Source organism: Drosophila obscura, unplaced genomic scaffold, assembly GCF_018151105.1.
Source record: "Drosophila obscura isolate BZ-5 IFL unplaced genomic scaffold, ASM1815110v1 contig_1, whole genome shotgun sequence".
In the NCBI taxonomy this organism is placed as follows: domain Eukaryota; kingdom Metazoa; phylum Arthropoda; class Insecta; order Diptera; family Drosophilidae; genus Drosophila; species Drosophila obscura.
In genome coordinates this window covers 5,340,773-5,356,008 of record NW_024542679.1, presented here as the reverse complement: position 1 = coordinate 5,356,008, position 15,236 = coordinate 5,340,773, and the positions used below count along the sequence as shown (strand labels likewise).

Here is a 15,236-nt window from a genome sequence, read left to right as displayed (position 1 = left end):
TCGATACTATCGTACTAGTATCGGGCTCAAATAATTATTAAAAAACCATGGAAACCTTTTAGGAACTTGTCCATTGTAAAAATTAGATGCCACCTGTCGATTTGTTTACAAATTTGTCTTAGTATTTTATAGCAGCCAATCCAAACATATCCAAAAACGCAACGACTGTAGCTCGATACTATCATATCATATCATATACTATGATAGTCTCAAAACCATCGATAGTAGAGGCTAGCAGCAAAAATATCGATAGTATCGATAGTGCCCTCTTTGGTTTGACACCTCTATGCGGAGTAGAAAATAAAAAATAAAAACATTTTTTGAATAAAACGCATGTAAAAGTCAAACAATTTCCAGTAGCACCACACGTGAAACGAGCAAAGTGTAAACTAAGGAAAAATGACTGGCCGCGGAAAGGGAGCCAAGGGAAAAGTGGTGCGCGAAAATGTCCAGGATGATATGGACGATTTTCTCGTCTACGCTGCCGAGAAAATTATCCAAAAACGCACTAAAAAGGTGAGAGCGTGTAAACAAATAGCAATCTATGGGCAACTAAATGCAGATGCAGGACGCAATATGCGCAGCACACAAATTACAAGGTCACATGTCCTTCGGATATTTGAGGCAGAGGACATCACATCTGCTGCAGCAACCACCATTTGCGCGTTGCATGTGTTTGTGCGTGAGTGTGTGCGAACTGTGTTAGTGTGGGGCATGTGGCTCGTGCTGTTGTTGTTGTTGTTGCGCTTCATTGATGGAAAATCAATTAGTTGTCTTAAGACACTGCAGCTGAAAATGAAATTAGGATAAAATCCCTCCATTTCCCATTTTCATTTTTGTAGGGCAATGTTGAGTACCGTGTGAAATGGAAGGGCTGGAACCAACGTTACAATACCTGGGAGCCGGAGGTGAACATTCTAGACCGTCGCCTCATCGACATATACGAGCAGAGCAACAAATCGTCTGGAACGCCATCGAAGCGCGGCCTCAAGAAGAAGGAAAAGGAGCCCGATCCGGAGCCAGAGTCCGAGGAGGATGAGTACACATTCACCGGTGATGATGGGGACACACCCCAGGCCACCACCTCGAGTGCTATCCACGATTCTGACAAGAAGGACAAGGAGAAGAAGCACCATCACCACCATCATCACCATCACATCAAGTCCGAACGTAGCAGTAGTCGACGGTCCGAGTCGCCGTTGACACACCACCACCACCATCATCATGAGTCCAAGCGCCAGCGCATGGATCATAGTTCCTCCTCGAACAGCAGTTCCACACACAACTCGTTCGTGCCCGAGGCAGACACTAATTCATCCAGCTCGGAGGATCAGCCCCTGATCGGAACCAAGCGCAAGGCAGAGGTGCTCAAGGAATCTGGAAAAATAGGCGTAACCATCAAGACCTCTCCGGATGGACCTACACCAAAACCTCAGCCTCAAACCCATTCACACGACCAGCAGGCACAGAAAACGACGTCCGATTCATCTGCTCCTCTGAAGTCCGAACTCCAGAGCACACCCCTGGGCACTGAGGTGTCATCGACGCCAGCCGAATCGGGCGCAGAGGAGGAGGAAGTGGAGGAATCTGGCGCGCAGCCGGATAACAACAATATACCAAAACTGGGCAACACTCTGGCCCTATCACAAAAGCAGCCCTTGACTCCATTGTCGCCAAGGGCTTTACCTCCGCGCTTCTGGCTACCGGCCAAGTGCAACATATCCAACCGGGTGGTTATCACCGATGTCACAGTCAACCTGGAGACGGTCACCATACGCGAGTGCAAAACGGAACGTGGATTCTTTCGGGAGCGCGATATGAAGGGTGACTCTTCGCCTGTGGCTTGAGGTACACCCAAACATAGGAAGAAGAGGAACAAACAATTGTAAATAGGGGAAACCACAAACAAAAATCCATACTAGATGTTGCTAAGCATTTTATTTAAAATATTAATTTATTTATTGTATTTATTTATAGCGTAGACGTTAGTTTGTTATTTTATTACAATGTTTACAGTGCAGAGTGCAATTTGAGCAGTGGCCATACCCCACTCTTGCAACTGCTTGAGTTGCTATTGCAACAGATTTTACATCCTCATCATAGATTGTCATATATATATACATACATATATATATATTTATTTACCACATATTGTATATTTTTCTATAACAATTTGAATCTGATCGAAATGACACTCATATGCAACAGAAACCGAACTCCATGCGACACCGAAGCAATTGTTAATTACGCTTGATATAAATGTATACATACATACAAAAGAGCATATATTCATATATACATATATATATATTCGAGTATGCCACAGTGTTTGCTCCGTTGGCTATCCCAATGTTTTATTTGTCTTATGTTGTATTCTATATATTTCCTGGCGCTGACTGATTTATACAAAAGGAACCCCAAAAAGATATATTTACACTTAGTTTAATGAATATTTTTAGAAATTAGCTAACACCAATCTCTGTTTAAATATTTATTTTAATGTTTTTCACTCGTCCAATGTCCAAGTGCTGCCTTCATGGGTTCTGTACGGTGCAGGTGCAGTGCACAAGATAATTCCATAAGGGAACCCATAGATGCAATACTTATCCATAGGATTTTAATTATTTAACCGGCTTATCAATCCCGCACAAATGTATCCTTTGCGAGAGCTATTGGAAATTGCAATATCGTTGCTAGTTTCTCATAGTTCTTATCAGCGAATCCCTCTGCATGCCCCTTTTGTTTGATCTATTTGTTGCGTAGTTTCCCTCGCGACGCTGATTCCAGAAAAACCATTCAAACCATTACACTTGAAGATTGTAATTTAGTCTTTAACTTTAATGTTATTGTCGGTATCGATTGTACATAATAAATTAAATAGAAGCAAGCCAAATGTTCTTCAATGGGGAATTATAAAACTAAAATTGATTTGTGTCACAAATATCCTTAAATCAATATCATCGGAAAACTTTAAACATAAGAGGTTCGCTCTAGTCTCTGCTGGGCTCGGTCAACAACCAAAGTTTGTATGTACAGGTATCCAGATATTTAGATATCGAAGTCCAAGGCATCTCATAAGGGACGGTACTTGTTGATGAACGAATTGATGATTGGCGCCACTTTCTCTGGCTCGTTGAGATGAACGTGATGTGTGCCATCGAGTTCGTTGTATTCGAATAGTGGATTCTTCCGCAGCTCCACCAAGGTAGCATCGTAGTATTCCTTTCGTTCGTAGTACGGAGCCTGCAATGCTTTAATGAATAAGTGCGGGCATTTGATGCGTCTCGCCATCTCCAGAGGCACTTCGTTGTGAAGGGTGTAGAAGAGCGAGCTCTTCAGTCGATTGTCGCGGGAGAAATAATACTTGTGTGGCTCGTGAGTAGATGGTTTACAATTTCGCTGCAGCAGGTACTTGCAAGATTCCATTGAAACGGATTTGTTAGATCCCTCGTGCAGTCGCGTCTCCAATTCATCCCATGCATAGCAAGGCGGCTCGGAGCCGCTGCGTAAGCGTCGCTCAAGTTTCAGTGTAGCCTCCAGACGCTCGCTCAATCCATCCACAATGTGACGGGCACTCCGAACGGGCGGTTTCAATACGTCCAATCCAATAAACATATCCACTTTCTCCGGAAACAGAGCGCAGAACACAAATCCATTGATGGAACTCATCGAGTGAGCCATTATGGAAATCTTATCCCAGTTGTACTCTTCCATGAGACGTCGAGTGACGAGGACGTAGTCAATGGAGTGGTAGGATATGCCTGGCGGGAGCCAGGAAGACAGCCCGTGGCCAGGCATATCGATGCTTAGAAAGGAGATGTGGTTGGGGAGCATCGGTGCGATGGTGTCAAATGTTCCAGCATTGTCCTGCCATCCATGCATTCCCACAAGAGGACGGACATGCTTTGGCCCATACCATTTACCCGCAATGTGGCCCCATGGTACGGGTATCGAAATTTCGTCATACTGAAAGTGAAAGTCATAATGAATAATGAATGAATAAATAAATAGCCGGAAACCTACATGTTTTGTGAGGATCTTCAAGGGTCTGGTTGCTCCACTGCTGGCGTGACGGACACTAGTTAGCTGTGTTAGCAGGCGTAGATTCTTGAGTACCTTCATTTCAAGGTGCGTATGAATCTTAAGTTTTCTTTGAATAACGTTTAATCACACAGACAGTTGCACGTTCTTTCAGCTCGCTAAACTGTGATGTTCTGATTGCGATTTCACCACTCATTGACTTGCGAAGAGACAGCGCACGCTTGGATGATGAACTTTGATCTCTTGGCCGACGTAGTACGTAATATCTCTGAAGAATTATGTTTAGCAAGAATTTAAAGTTGTCATCCGTATGCTGCTGCGGCTGCAGTGAAACGATTAACAGCACTGAACATGTGCTGATTATCTTTTGCAACACTGTCGCTTGGTTTATGCGCATATCATTCGCGAATCTAATTTAATTTTTAAATTTTCAATTGAATTTATAAAACATAAAACAGCAGAAAACTTATAGAATTAGTGAATTTGAGTCGTATCCAATATGAGATTCTCCAGCCAAGATCAGTTGGCCATCGAACTAATGATCAGCATTATGAGCCTGCATAAACGTTGTGTCTCACTCTGATTCTCGTTCAACAGCTGTAGATAATACCTAATTTTTTATCTTTTTGTACTTTCCACCTTTGTTAAAGTTCATTTTTCACAAAAAAATTATTTAAAGCAGTGCAAAAACGTGAGCGCATCGAATTAGCATCAAGTCCAGGTCCCCAAAGTCGACCATGGCAACAAGGAAAGGTGAGGTTTGTTGGATTCCATGTTGCTGGCAAGGAGAGCACCTTGACCTTGGAGACAATCGACGCGACGCCGGCATTGAGTTTTGGACCCAAAATGCAAACCCCCTGCCAATGCACACATGCAATTAATTTATGTTCAAGCATTGCCCTTTATTGTTTACTTTGCCAGCGTGCCAGTTTCTGTTTTTATTTGTTTTTTCGATTCCCTTTTGCCTTTTCCGCTGGCTAACTAATCGCGTCTAATCTTGAGCGGCGCGCTGATAAGCGCCGATACTCGCTAAACTTTGGAATTAAACCTCATTCTTCATCTCGATTTCGGTGAATTCAGTGCACAACATGGACTTCCAAGAAGATAGCTCAAGTGGCACCGCTGGCAATGATCTGGGCCAACGCTATCGACATGCTGGGGACTTAACCGGCGAGCCGCCAACCAGGCCAGTAAGTGCACTTTGACCCTTTCGTGTGTAGCTAGCATTTTTCAATAAAATTTTCGCTTTCAGTTCGCAGAGATCAGCATTACTGTACCCTGGGGCCACATTTCTGGCAAATGGTACGGCCCTCAGAATGTGCAACCAATTCTGGGCCTGCACGGGTGGCAAGATAATGCGGGGACCTATGATCTTCTGATGCCGCTGCTCTCCCCGGACGTGGCCTTTCTGTCGATTGATCTGCCCGGACATGGATTGTCTTCACGCCTGCCCGATGGCTGCTACTACAACTCTGTGGATAACCTCTATGTGATACGCCTGATCATGAAGCAATACAAGTGGGAGAAGGTGTCGCTGGTGGGACACTCCATGTCCTCCATCATTTGCTTTGTGTTTGCTGCCGTCTTTCCCGACAAGGTGGATATGATTATTGGGATCGATGCTTTAAAGCCGCACCAGCGCCCATATCCCTCGGTCATTCGAACCATGGAGACGCGTCTGGACGAGTTTCTGCGGGAGGATGAGCGCAACCGCAGCAAGAATGAGCCCCCAAGCTACACCTATGATGACCTCATTGAGCGCGTCTACCTCGGCACATTCCATTCGGTGAACAAGGAGCACTGCAAACACATAATGGCACGCAACATCCAGAAGTCGGAGAAGTACCCAGACAAGTTTTTCTTCTGCCGCGATCGACGGCTAAAGTTCTATAACTATGCCATTGGCTCCCAGGAGCTGTGCGTGGAGATGGCCCATCGGATCAAGTGCCCGTATATGTTCATCAAGGCCACTCAGTCCTCGTACTTTGAGGACAAGAAATACTACGACGAGGTGCTCGAGGTTCTGTTAAAGAAGTCAAACTTTGAGTACGTCGAGGCCAATGGCTCGCACCATGTGCATATGAACAGTCCAGAGGCCATCATTGAACCGGTCAATAACTTCATTCAACGCTTTGGACCGGCGGCAGCAGCAGCGGAGCGCCAAAAGGCCAAGGAGGCGAAGGAGAGCAAGCTCTAGAGTATCAGTATCAGGCCATACGCCCATAGCGCACACACACACACACACACACGCACAACTCCAAACGGGTCAAATGGGGCTTATTTATCGTTGCACAGATTGCACAGGTTTTTATACTTAATTGTTGATTATGTGATCGAAGCAAAAGGCTCAGAGCACAGCTCTGCTCTGCTCTGCACTCTGCTATAAATATACAATGTACATATGCCGAAAGGTTGTTCGCTTCCACTCGCCTCCGAATTATGGGGAAGTTGTGAAGGATACTGTGGAACTGGTTATGCCAATGGGTGCTTCGTTACAAGACATTATGTGTGTCCTCCCTTTGTGGTCTAAAGCTCTTGATACCAATACCAATTGGTACTGCCTATTGGTGTTTATCGATCAATTAAGCTTAGGCAACCTTTGTGTGTCTACCATCTTGCATGCGGACTGTGCAACGCCACCAGATGACCTACATTTCGTTGATAGCCACTGTAGTAGAATCCATGCAGCGAAAGTGTTAATAACCCGCAAACCAGTTTCCCAGCCAGCAGTTGCATCATTTTCTAGACTCTTTCTTGGGTCTGCTCTGGAGGTCAAGCGTCGGATTTACATTGAAATTGGTTTTTTTTTTGTTTTCCTTCAATATATATATTTATTTTTTGTGATAAATGGTAAATGAAACGTAAAAAACGATTCCGAGTAACTTGTTGGCCCTGCGGCTTCCACATTTGTCTGCATACATTTCGGTCTCTTGCTACTTTTTTGCTCTTGCCCCGATATGGATGCTCGAGACAGTTCCTGAGTCTGTTTTTGCACTTTGATAAATGAACATGGACAGCCATTTAATTTAACTAATATTGGCTATAACACATGTTATACAAAGTGTGGAACTAGCAAGGTTTCAGTTCGATATGAGGGTTTGCAGTGATGGCTTCTCGGACCAATTCCATAATTGAAACATACTTCATTCGGTTTAAATGATCAGCATAGCTGTTGGTTTATTTTTTGTGGAGTTTTGTAGGGGGTTTTCTTGTCTTTAATTATGTACAAAGTTGCTAAAACTAGATGTAACGCATCTTTAGCCACAAGAGCACTGACTAGGCCTTTAAACGGGTATCCAATCTAACATATGTGTATCTATTCCTGTGCTGGTGGATGGGCGGCAATGTACTCCAGGGCGCGGATGATGGCCTCTGGGATTGGTGGTGGTGTCGGCAAATGGGCACCGCTGGGCTGGAAACCGTTCTCATCGGCCACATAGGTCACGACAATTGGCTCGCCTTCGGGTGAGGTGTACGAATAGCTGCCGGTGGCTCCATTGGCATTGCCAGCCTCCTGCACTTGGATGCCGTTGCTGGTATCGAAGGAGTTGGCATAGTTGCCCTCCGCATCGGCGGGATCGTTCTTCTCACTCAGGATGGTGGCATCTTTGTCGATGTGGTCTGCGTGGACATATGCCACGAGCAGGGCAGCGAGCAGGCAGATCGTCTGAAATATATAAAGTCGATTAGCTCTCGGGGCGGGCCTTGGTCTCCGATATACTCACAAGCTTGAACATCTTGTCGGAATTGTATAATCCACACTGTTTGGGTGATCTTCAGAGGCGGAGGCTTTTATAGCCACCATCGTTTCGTATCGCATCGCATCGCCAACGCAGCGTTGCCTTTCGGCGTCTGCGTCGACGTCCACGACGGCGTCGCTGTCGTCTCTAATCTGGCTCGGAGACGGGGACGTGCCGCTTTAAGCCAAATATCAAGCTTAATATGTTTGTATATATATATTTCGAGCCAAGCGCAAAATACCCATCGAATTGAACCAAATTTAACGCAACAAAAAAAAAGCAGCAAATACGAATATGTGGTAGCATTTGAACCCATTCAGAGTGGATGGTCCCACATCACATCTAGCTGATGATGGTAATCTATGGCTGAACCTGAATCGCTGCACTTAATAGTTAATAGTTTCGGTTGGGTTTTGAGGTTTCTTACGATAATGGGCCTGTGCGACATTCACCATCACTCGAGTGTGGTGTAGGCGCGGGTGACTTCAGAGACGGGCCTGGGCTCGACTCGTGTGCGAATAAATTGATTTTAAGCCCATTTATCATCCATTCCATTTCGATTTCATTGGCTATTTAGTTTGGGATGCGCGCAGGCGTAGAACCAGTTAAGTGGCTTCATCAAGGAATTCTTAAGTCTCCCCCTAAAACTCGACAAGTTCAACACATTAGCATACAAATTTGTAGTCCAATAATTAAATTAGGCATCTCGCATAAATTGTCTAGGCCTAAACGCACATAGCACTCGGACTAATAAAATGCCCATCGATCGCGTAGCCCAACAAACCCATCTAAATCACCACAAACATCTACTCCATGACGTATTCACTCAAATTTGAATTGGTAAAAAGCCATAACCACTCCATAGAACATTTCGCCAGTTAGCTTCGAATTTCACAGCAAACTGGGGATACTTTATGGATCTATATATTATTATCAGAAGCAAAATTCCACTAATTTAAATAGTTATGAGTTCATTATAACAGTTTCAGTATATGTAGATCCAAATAACCAGGATCCAGAATCTATAAATACATATCTCTTTTACTCGACCATACAAACCTATGACTGTGCGACTTCTACTCAATTATTATGAAAGGAAGTCAGTTCTGATCATGTTTATGGGTCAAACAGTGTGTGATCCGCTTCCCTATTGATCAAACATATTCCCAGTAATTAACACCAACTTCAAAAGATGTTTGCGCAGCTAATTGTGAAAAGAAAACAAAAGACTTTAGGCGAGACGACAAAATATTCGTATAAATAAATATGTTCAGCCTTATCGACTAGTTCATGGCAATTAATCAAATCGACGAATTTCAAAGTTGTAAATTAATTAAAGTCATAAATGTAGGGTATCTGATGATCACACACATTTCATACTCGTTCAGTTTGTAGATCAACTGAAGACAGATGTTCGGCGATGGCGGCGCTCCAGGTGACAAACCGATCCGACCTTGCCCATCTCAAACTCCGACTCCAAATCTGAGTCCAAATCTGAAACGATTTCAACAGCTTTCCACCTGCCACTCATCTGAGGCCCAGGGCGCCTTCAGCAGCACCCATAGACTTCCAATTGAAAGTTGTAACAATGAAACAGAGTCTGTGCGGAGGGGAATTTCCGAGCGCCTCGTGAATGAGTTTTGGGACCGCATTAAACAACAATTTTTATTTGTTAGCAATTTAACATTTAGGTGGTGGGGGATATGGATATTCGTACAGAGACGATGATGATCACTAAATGCGAAACTGAAACCGAATTAAAGCATACAATATAAATTGCTGGCAAATGACTCATGTATTTTAAGCGCAAAAGGCACGATTATAGTTGGCGAGTATTGTCTCCATTATTGGTATATGATAATACAAGTTTTTTCCCTTTTTTTTTTTTTGGCAATTATTGCTACCCCTGCCCTGCTGCCATTGCCATCCCGATCGACAGCATGGATGCGGCATGAAACCCGTTTGGCGCCTGTGAACCCGGCAACCCAAGCCCAAGGGTCCCCATCCATATAAAAGACGCACTTGAGCTGATCGAATTAAACAGTTGCACCCCAAGCAGCCTCTCCATAACATACGAGTATTCTCCCAAGCGAATCCAACATGTACAAATACGTAAGTTACCTTTGGGATATTCGGGATGGCAGAAGACTGCAGTGACCAATAACCATGACCGTTGCTCCTACAGCTGTTCTGCCTTGCTCTCATCGGCTGCGCTTGCGCCGACAACATCAACAAGGACGCCCAGATCCGAAGCTTCCAGAACGACGCCTCTGATGCGGAGGGCAACTATCAGTTCGCCTACGAGACGAGCAACGGCATCCAGTACCAGGAGGCCGGCAATCCCAATGGAGTGCGCGGTGCCCTGGCCTATGTGTCGCCCGAAGGTGAGAAAATCTCCCTGAGCTACACCGCCGACGAGGAGGGATATCACCCTGTGGGCGATCACTTGCCCACTCCACCGCCAGTGCCCGCCTATGTGATGCGCGCCCTGGAGTACATTCGCACGCATCCCCCAGTATCCGCTCAGAAGGATCAGTAAATACGCTGGGAGCCCCATAAAGCACCGCCAGCACTAGCACCACCACCACCACCACCGGACTCCAAGCTGCGGCCAGTCATTGTTATTTAGAGACATACATACATACATACATTCGTACGTTATTTTAGTAGTTATCGTTAATAAAGCCCGTCAATACAGGAATTCCCTTTGATTCCCTTTCTGAGTGCAAGAGAGTAAAGGCAACGCTTCGTACCATCTCTCGCTCTCTTTCTTTATCGGAGTCATTTTGTTTACCTATCTCGGTCTTTCTCTCTCTTCTTCTGTCACAGAGATAAACGTCCGCAAGGTGAATTTACTAATAAGGTGACGTCGTTCATCCACTTTCAACACGCTCTTTTGGCTTTCAGACAGACAAGCAAACGTACTGCACTCTTCATTTGTTATTGCTCGAAAGAGAGTTATTTTTATGCTCTTTCGCTCTCCACGCAAAGGGAAAAACTACAACAGCTAATCGACAACAGCTTAACAGGGTAACAACAGTGCGAGTCCCACTTACTACTCACTTTGGTAGTAAATACTATCATTCAAATAACTTCATTCGGTTCAAACGAAACAATCAGCTTTGCTGTTGGTTTATTGTGTGGCATTTTTCAACGGATTTTCTTCTATTTAATTATGTACAACGTGCTTAAAACTAAGCAACTGACTAGGCCGCCTGCAAACGGGCATTCAATCCATATGTATCTATTCGCTGGATGGATGAGCGGCATTGTACTCCAGAGAACGGAGGATGGCCTCTGGAATTGGTGGTGGAACCGGCAGACTTTCACCTGACGGCTGGTATCCATTCTCATCGGCCACATAGTTCAGTGCAATATTCTCGCCCTCCGGTGAGGTCCAGGAGAAGCTCCCAGTGGCTCCATTGGCATTGCCAGCCTCCTGCACTTGGATGCCGTTGCTCGTATCGAAGGAGTAGGCGTAGTTGCCCTCGGCATCGGCGGGATCGTTCTTCTGACTGAGGATTTCGGCATTTTTGTCAATGTGGTCTGCGTGGACAAATGCCACGAGCAGGGCAGCGATCAGGCAGATCGTCTGAAATATATTTTCCATACATTAATTATTTATTCCTTTTGCTTCCTTTCGGTCTCCGTTTTGGTTCCACGCCACCCGATATACTCACAAACTTGAACATCTTGTTGGAATTGTCTAGTCCACACTGTTTGGGTGATCTTCAGAGGCGAAGGCTTTTATAGCCACCATCGCATCGGCTGAAATTAAATATGCTTGCATATTTTAAACAAAGCGCCAAATACCGAATATTAAATGTAGATTTAGTTAGCTTTTGAACCTATTCAATGGAGCTGTGTTAGTTGGACCCACATCTGAACCTGAATCGCGGCCCCTAATATTCGCTAATTTCGCTAATTCAATCGACATTCGACTTCAGAGATGGGTCCAGGGCTTGTTTGACGTCATATTCAAGTAATATTTTTTAAAATTAAAATTAGCATTTACAGGTTCTGGGTCAGTAAGACGTAACACGACCTAAAATATCAATAGATGCAAATAAATTCTGAATCAGAATGCATACGAAATTATGATTGTGGAAATCAAGCAAAGTCGGTTCAGTTATTCCCAGCCTGTACTTGGAATAAATTCCAACAGGTGATTATGATGTATCTATGTATTCCATATTTTTCCATACCCCTTTTTAAATGTATCAATTTAATACCCTAAAAACACACAAAAAAACTATTTCTCAATTTGCATTTTTTATTTGGATCGCTTAAGAGTTATTTGTAAATGTTATTTAAGTTCGAACCCGCCGAACTTGTTTCAACACAATGTTGTGGCAAATGTTTCTCTGGCCCTCTGGTTGAGAGAGGAGTGGAGTTGTTACCCGGAAAGAAAATCCCGCCTATTATCAAGTTATCGAAAGCTATCCAAATAGAATCGCATTCTATTTCCATCCAGTTTTCAAATTCCGACATCTGAGAATAGACATAAATATTAATAATCAGACGCTAAAAGATAAATAAAATAAAGATGTTTGCAGACAACAACAAAAAATGAATATAGAATTCGTTAGGGTCATTCTATGCGGACATCAAATATCATATTTGGGCTTGGCTTTGTTTGCTCGTTTTGGGTGTAAACACAATAACTTATGGGATTGGATGGTGCGGAAGAATCAATGGATGATTTGATTTATACCCCCGAGCCGAACGACAGAACAGAACAGAACAGACAAAACATTTGCGCAGTTTGGAATGGCTTACAAGATCTAGCAACAACTTAGCCTACGCCTAGTGCTGAATTATATTATAGTTACAGCTATAGTTAGTTTGTTGGAGTTTATTACTACTACATGCTATGGTATGATCAGCCTTCTTCTTGGATGTGGATGGGTATGCGGGCGGCAGGAACTTTAGAACACATTCGGCTTCAGCTTGCCATCCTCCGTGTGGGTGCGAATGTATTCGAGGGATCGCAGGATGTAGTCCGGAATAGGTGGCGGCTGGGGCAGGTGACGGCCCACCACATGGAAGCCCAGCTCATCGGCTATGTAGCGCGTTTCGATGGTCTCGCCCTCGGGCGAGATGTATGTGTAGATGCCGATGGTCTCCAGGGCAGTGCCCGCCGCCTGGACATCGATGCCATTGCTGGTCTTAAACGCGTACTTGAAGACCCCCTCCTCGTCCAGCGGCGAGACCCGGTAATCCGTGATCTGGGCATCTCGCTCGCTGGAGCCCACCAGCCGACGAATGCGGCGTATCCGCACCAACTTGGCATCCAATTCGGCCCAAAGAAGGGCCAGTCCAAGCAGAGCTATGATCTGCAGAAACGAAGAGATCTTATCAGCAAGTAGATAACACAGATCGATGCAGATCGGGAACACAGATGGGGCTCAAGGCCTATGCTTACAAAATATCGCATGTTTCCCTTTGTTTTATATTTTCGCACTCGGCACAAGCACACACTTAAAGGTGGATTCCCTCAATCAAATTGATTAATTTCGATATTTATCTGCGTTAAACGATCTTTGTCCGAACGAACCCCAAAGACGTCTGCGAGGTTCAAAGTTAGCCACCGTACTGCCTATCCGGCGAGCGTGTGTTTTCAAATTTATATGAGGAAAACATGGTGGCAAAGCGAAAGCAAAAACGAACCGAAAAATCTAATAAGCATAACCAAATGCCAATAATCGTTGGCTCCATCTTTGTGTCTGTATCTCTGGCGTCTGTCGTTGTGGATGTGGATGTGGCTGGGTCTGGGGCTGAGGATGGGGCTACTACTAGGGCTGAGGGAGGCTACCCAACGATTCTTGCTTGATAACAGGTCACGCTGACTCAGTAAAGTCATTCATTTCCGTTCATCTTTCGGCCAAGCCAATATCTGTTTATTCATATTTTATGATCCCATACGTCAGCGGTAGTTTCTGCAGACAGACTCTTGAGTATTCAGATGTGCTAAGTAGCTCGAGTTCTCGAAGATCCGTACCCAATTTCGATTCAAATTTATTATGGCATAAAGTTCCGATTTCGTATTGTTATGATTATTCTGCTGCGGAAGACTTGATGACAAAATGAAGCTAATAGACTCAATGGTATGGCAAATACAAGTTCTTGTTTGGTACGAGTATTCTTGCATTTCTCTACGTTTAGTTACTTTGGTTTGTTTAATTAAGTTTTTACTAATTAATCACCAAACACGTTCTACCACAAATTTGATTGAAACTGAAAATGAAAGTCAAAATACCATTTGTGTAGGATAGAACGGGCCACCTGGGGTTCCAACACGGAAGATTATTTGCCCCCGGCATGTTCTAATTTATTCACATTATTAATATTATTATTATAAAAAAAAAACATACATTTTTTTAAGCATTTTCTTGTTTAGTTTTGGTTTTGGTAAAGTTGAATGCAAATTCTGAACATAAAAATCACAGCAAATGCGATAAAATCACAGAAAATAGGCCATCAAATAATAAGTAGCAAACAAGATGGGCTTAGATTAACAATCTTTAACGATCTCAGAAGCAGATACAATTGGCGGAATCAGTTCCGTGTCGATTGGTTCTGCTACAGCTCAGAAAAGCCAATTACAGACTGATTCTGATTCTGATTGAGTCGTTGTTTGAGTTCGTTGCCTGAGTCTGTTGTTTGAGCTCTCTTAAGGGTGTGTGTGTGTGTGTGTGAGTGAGTGCCATTAATTATGCCAGTATTCTTAGAACAGAACCCACAATCGAAAAGAACTTCAACATAAGCATATATAGTTTATGCTCACATTTACATACTACTATGCCTTAATTAATGTTCTCATAGTGCCCAAAAACTATTTAATAGTCCAGGCACGCACCGCACCGCTCAGGTGCCAACCAAAGAAGATGATAATGCGAAAGATGAAGAACTGGAAAAGGCAGTTCAGTTCAGTTCGTCTCTAGCTTTAGGTTTTCAGTTTTCTAGTTTTTCGTGTTTTTTGTTAAAAGTTTCGCAATCGGTTCTAAGGCTAAACTATTTGGCGTCGATTTGTGTTACTTAATTAATGTTGTCCGCGAAAAGATCTCAGCCGACGACTTGTTCGACTTGAAGATTTATGTCTGAAAATCAGCCATAGATTATTTTCGGCGCAATCTTTCTCTTTATAAATCTTTTGCTACGTATGTAAATTGTCATAAACGCTGGTGTTGATTATTAATTAGTTAATAATTTTTAAAGCAAATGACTTCTGCTATTCTTTGGGACCACAACGAAAATGAAATAATGCAAATGTCATTCAAATAAACATGTATATTCTGATTGATGGACTGATTGATTTTGTTAGCCGACACCTTGAGAGTCGGCTTGAGTGTCGGCAAGTTGTAAGATCGAGCTATGCAAATGCGTGCAAGGTCTAGGTCTGCATGGCATCCATCCAACGCACAGTGGAACCAATTAGCTGTGCTGCCAATTGTG

General features: G+C 43.7%; 7 protein-coding genes across 10 annotated transcripts; 3 read left to right on the top strand and 4 right to left on the bottom strand.

Annotated features, from left to right (window-relative positions):
* The first annotated feature begins 269 nt into the window (after positions 1-269).
* LOC111068511 (polycomb group protein Pc) lies at positions 270-2,885 on the top strand. Its single transcript, XM_022358009.2, has 2 exons — positions 270-516; positions 843-2,885. The coding sequence occupies exons 1-2, from the start codon at positions 400-402 to the stop codon at positions 1,845-1,847; spliced, it is 1,122 nt and encodes a 373-aa protein (XP_022213701.1). The 5' UTR covers positions 270-399; the 3' UTR covers positions 1,848-2,885.
* On the bottom strand, positions 2,818-4,373 carry LOC111068514 (probable serine hydrolase). Its single transcript, XM_022358011.2, has 2 exons — positions 4,024-4,373; positions 2,818-3,966 (listed from the first exon to the last, which is right to left on the bottom strand). The coding sequence occupies exons 1-2, from the start codon at positions 4,120-4,122 to the stop codon at positions 3,073-3,075; spliced, it is 993 nt and encodes a 330-aa protein (XP_022213703.2). The 5' UTR covers positions 4,123-4,373; the 3' UTR covers positions 2,818-3,072.
* Positions 4,374-4,639: 266 nt separating this feature from the next.
* Positions 4,640-6,804, top strand: LOC111068512 (probable serine hydrolase). The gene is made up of 3 exons (XM_022358010.2): positions 4,640-4,794; positions 5,122-5,231; positions 5,294-6,804. The coding sequence occupies exons 1-3, from the start codon at positions 4,779-4,781 to the stop codon at positions 6,236-6,238; spliced, it is 1,071 nt and encodes a 356-aa protein (XP_022213702.2). The 5' UTR covers positions 4,640-4,778; the 3' UTR covers positions 6,239-6,804.
* A 367-nt stretch (positions 6,805-7,171) lies between these two features.
* Positions 7,172-7,859, bottom strand: LOC111068516 (pupal cuticle protein Edg-78E). Its single transcript, XM_022358013.2, has 2 exons — positions 7,767-7,859; positions 7,172-7,708 (listed from the first exon to the last, which is right to left on the bottom strand). Exons 1-2 carry the CDS (start codon positions 7,776-7,778, stop codon positions 7,358-7,360), a joined length of 363 nt encoding a protein of 120 aa, XP_022213705.1. The 5' UTR covers positions 7,779-7,859; the 3' UTR covers positions 7,172-7,357.
* A 978-nt stretch (positions 7,860-8,837) lies between these two features.
* On the top strand, positions 8,838-10,500 carry LOC111068515 (pupal cuticle protein Edg-78E). Its single transcript, XM_022358012.2, has 2 exons — positions 8,838-9,893; positions 9,967-10,500. The coding sequence occupies exons 1-2, from the start codon at positions 9,882-9,884 to the stop codon at positions 10,318-10,320; spliced, it is 366 nt and encodes a 121-aa protein (XP_022213704.1). The 5' UTR covers positions 8,838-9,881; the 3' UTR covers positions 10,321-10,500.
* Positions 10,501-10,894: 394 nt separating this feature from the next.
* LOC111068562 (pupal cuticle protein Edg-78E-like) lies at positions 10,895-11,544 on the bottom strand. Its single transcript, XM_022358107.2, has 2 exons — positions 11,462-11,544; positions 10,895-11,373 (listed from the first exon to the last, which is right to left on the bottom strand). Exons 1-2 carry the CDS (start codon positions 11,471-11,473, stop codon positions 11,026-11,028), a joined length of 360 nt encoding a protein of 119 aa, XP_022213799.1. The 5' UTR covers positions 11,474-11,544; the 3' UTR covers positions 10,895-11,025.
* Positions 11,545-12,462: 918 nt separating this feature from the next.
* LOC111068561 (pupal cuticle protein Edg-78E) lies at positions 12,463-13,961 on the bottom strand. 4 transcript variants are annotated; one of them, XM_022358104.2, is made up of 3 exons: positions 13,902-13,961; positions 13,207-13,842; positions 12,463-13,117 (listed from the first exon to the last, which is right to left on the bottom strand). In XM_022358104.2, the coding sequence occupies exons 2-3, from the start codon at positions 13,216-13,218 to the stop codon at positions 12,710-12,712; spliced, it is 420 nt and encodes a 139-aa protein (XP_022213796.2). In that variant the 5' UTR covers positions 13,219-13,842; positions 13,902-13,961; the 3' UTR covers positions 12,463-12,709. The 4 variants fall into 4 exon arrangements, with proteins under 4 accessions (XP_022213796.2, XP_022213797.2, XP_022213798.2 ...); XM_022358105.2 differs by having other exon boundaries at positions 13,207-13,380; positions 13,452-13,959; XM_022358106.2 differs by having other exon boundaries at positions 13,207-13,720; positions 13,783-13,959.
* Positions 13,962-15,236: the final 1,275 nt, after the last annotated feature.

Bases quoted from the DNA above. Each gene is read 5' to 3' on its own strand.
- LOC111068511 (XM_022358009.2), top strand. From the start codon at position 400: ATGACTGGCCGCGGAAAGGGAGCCAAGGGAAAAGTGGTGCGCGAAAAT. The intron at 517-842 runs GTGAGAGCGTGT...TCATTTTTGTAG, and splicing joins TCCAAAAACGCACTAAAAAG to GGCAATGTTGAGTACCGTGT.
- LOC111068514 (XM_022358011.2), bottom strand. From the start codon at position 4,122: ATGAAGGTACTCAAGAATCTACGCCTGCTAACACAGCTAACTAGTGTC. The intron at 3,967-4,023 runs GTAGGTTTCCGG...TTTCACTTTCAG, and splicing joins TGAAGATCCTCACAAAACAT to TATGACGAAATTTCGATACC.
- LOC111068512 (XM_022358010.2), top strand. The intron at 5,232-5,293 runs GTAAGTGCACTT...TTTCGCTTTCAG, and splicing joins GCGAGCCGCCAACCAGGCCA to TTCGCAGAGATCAGCATTAC.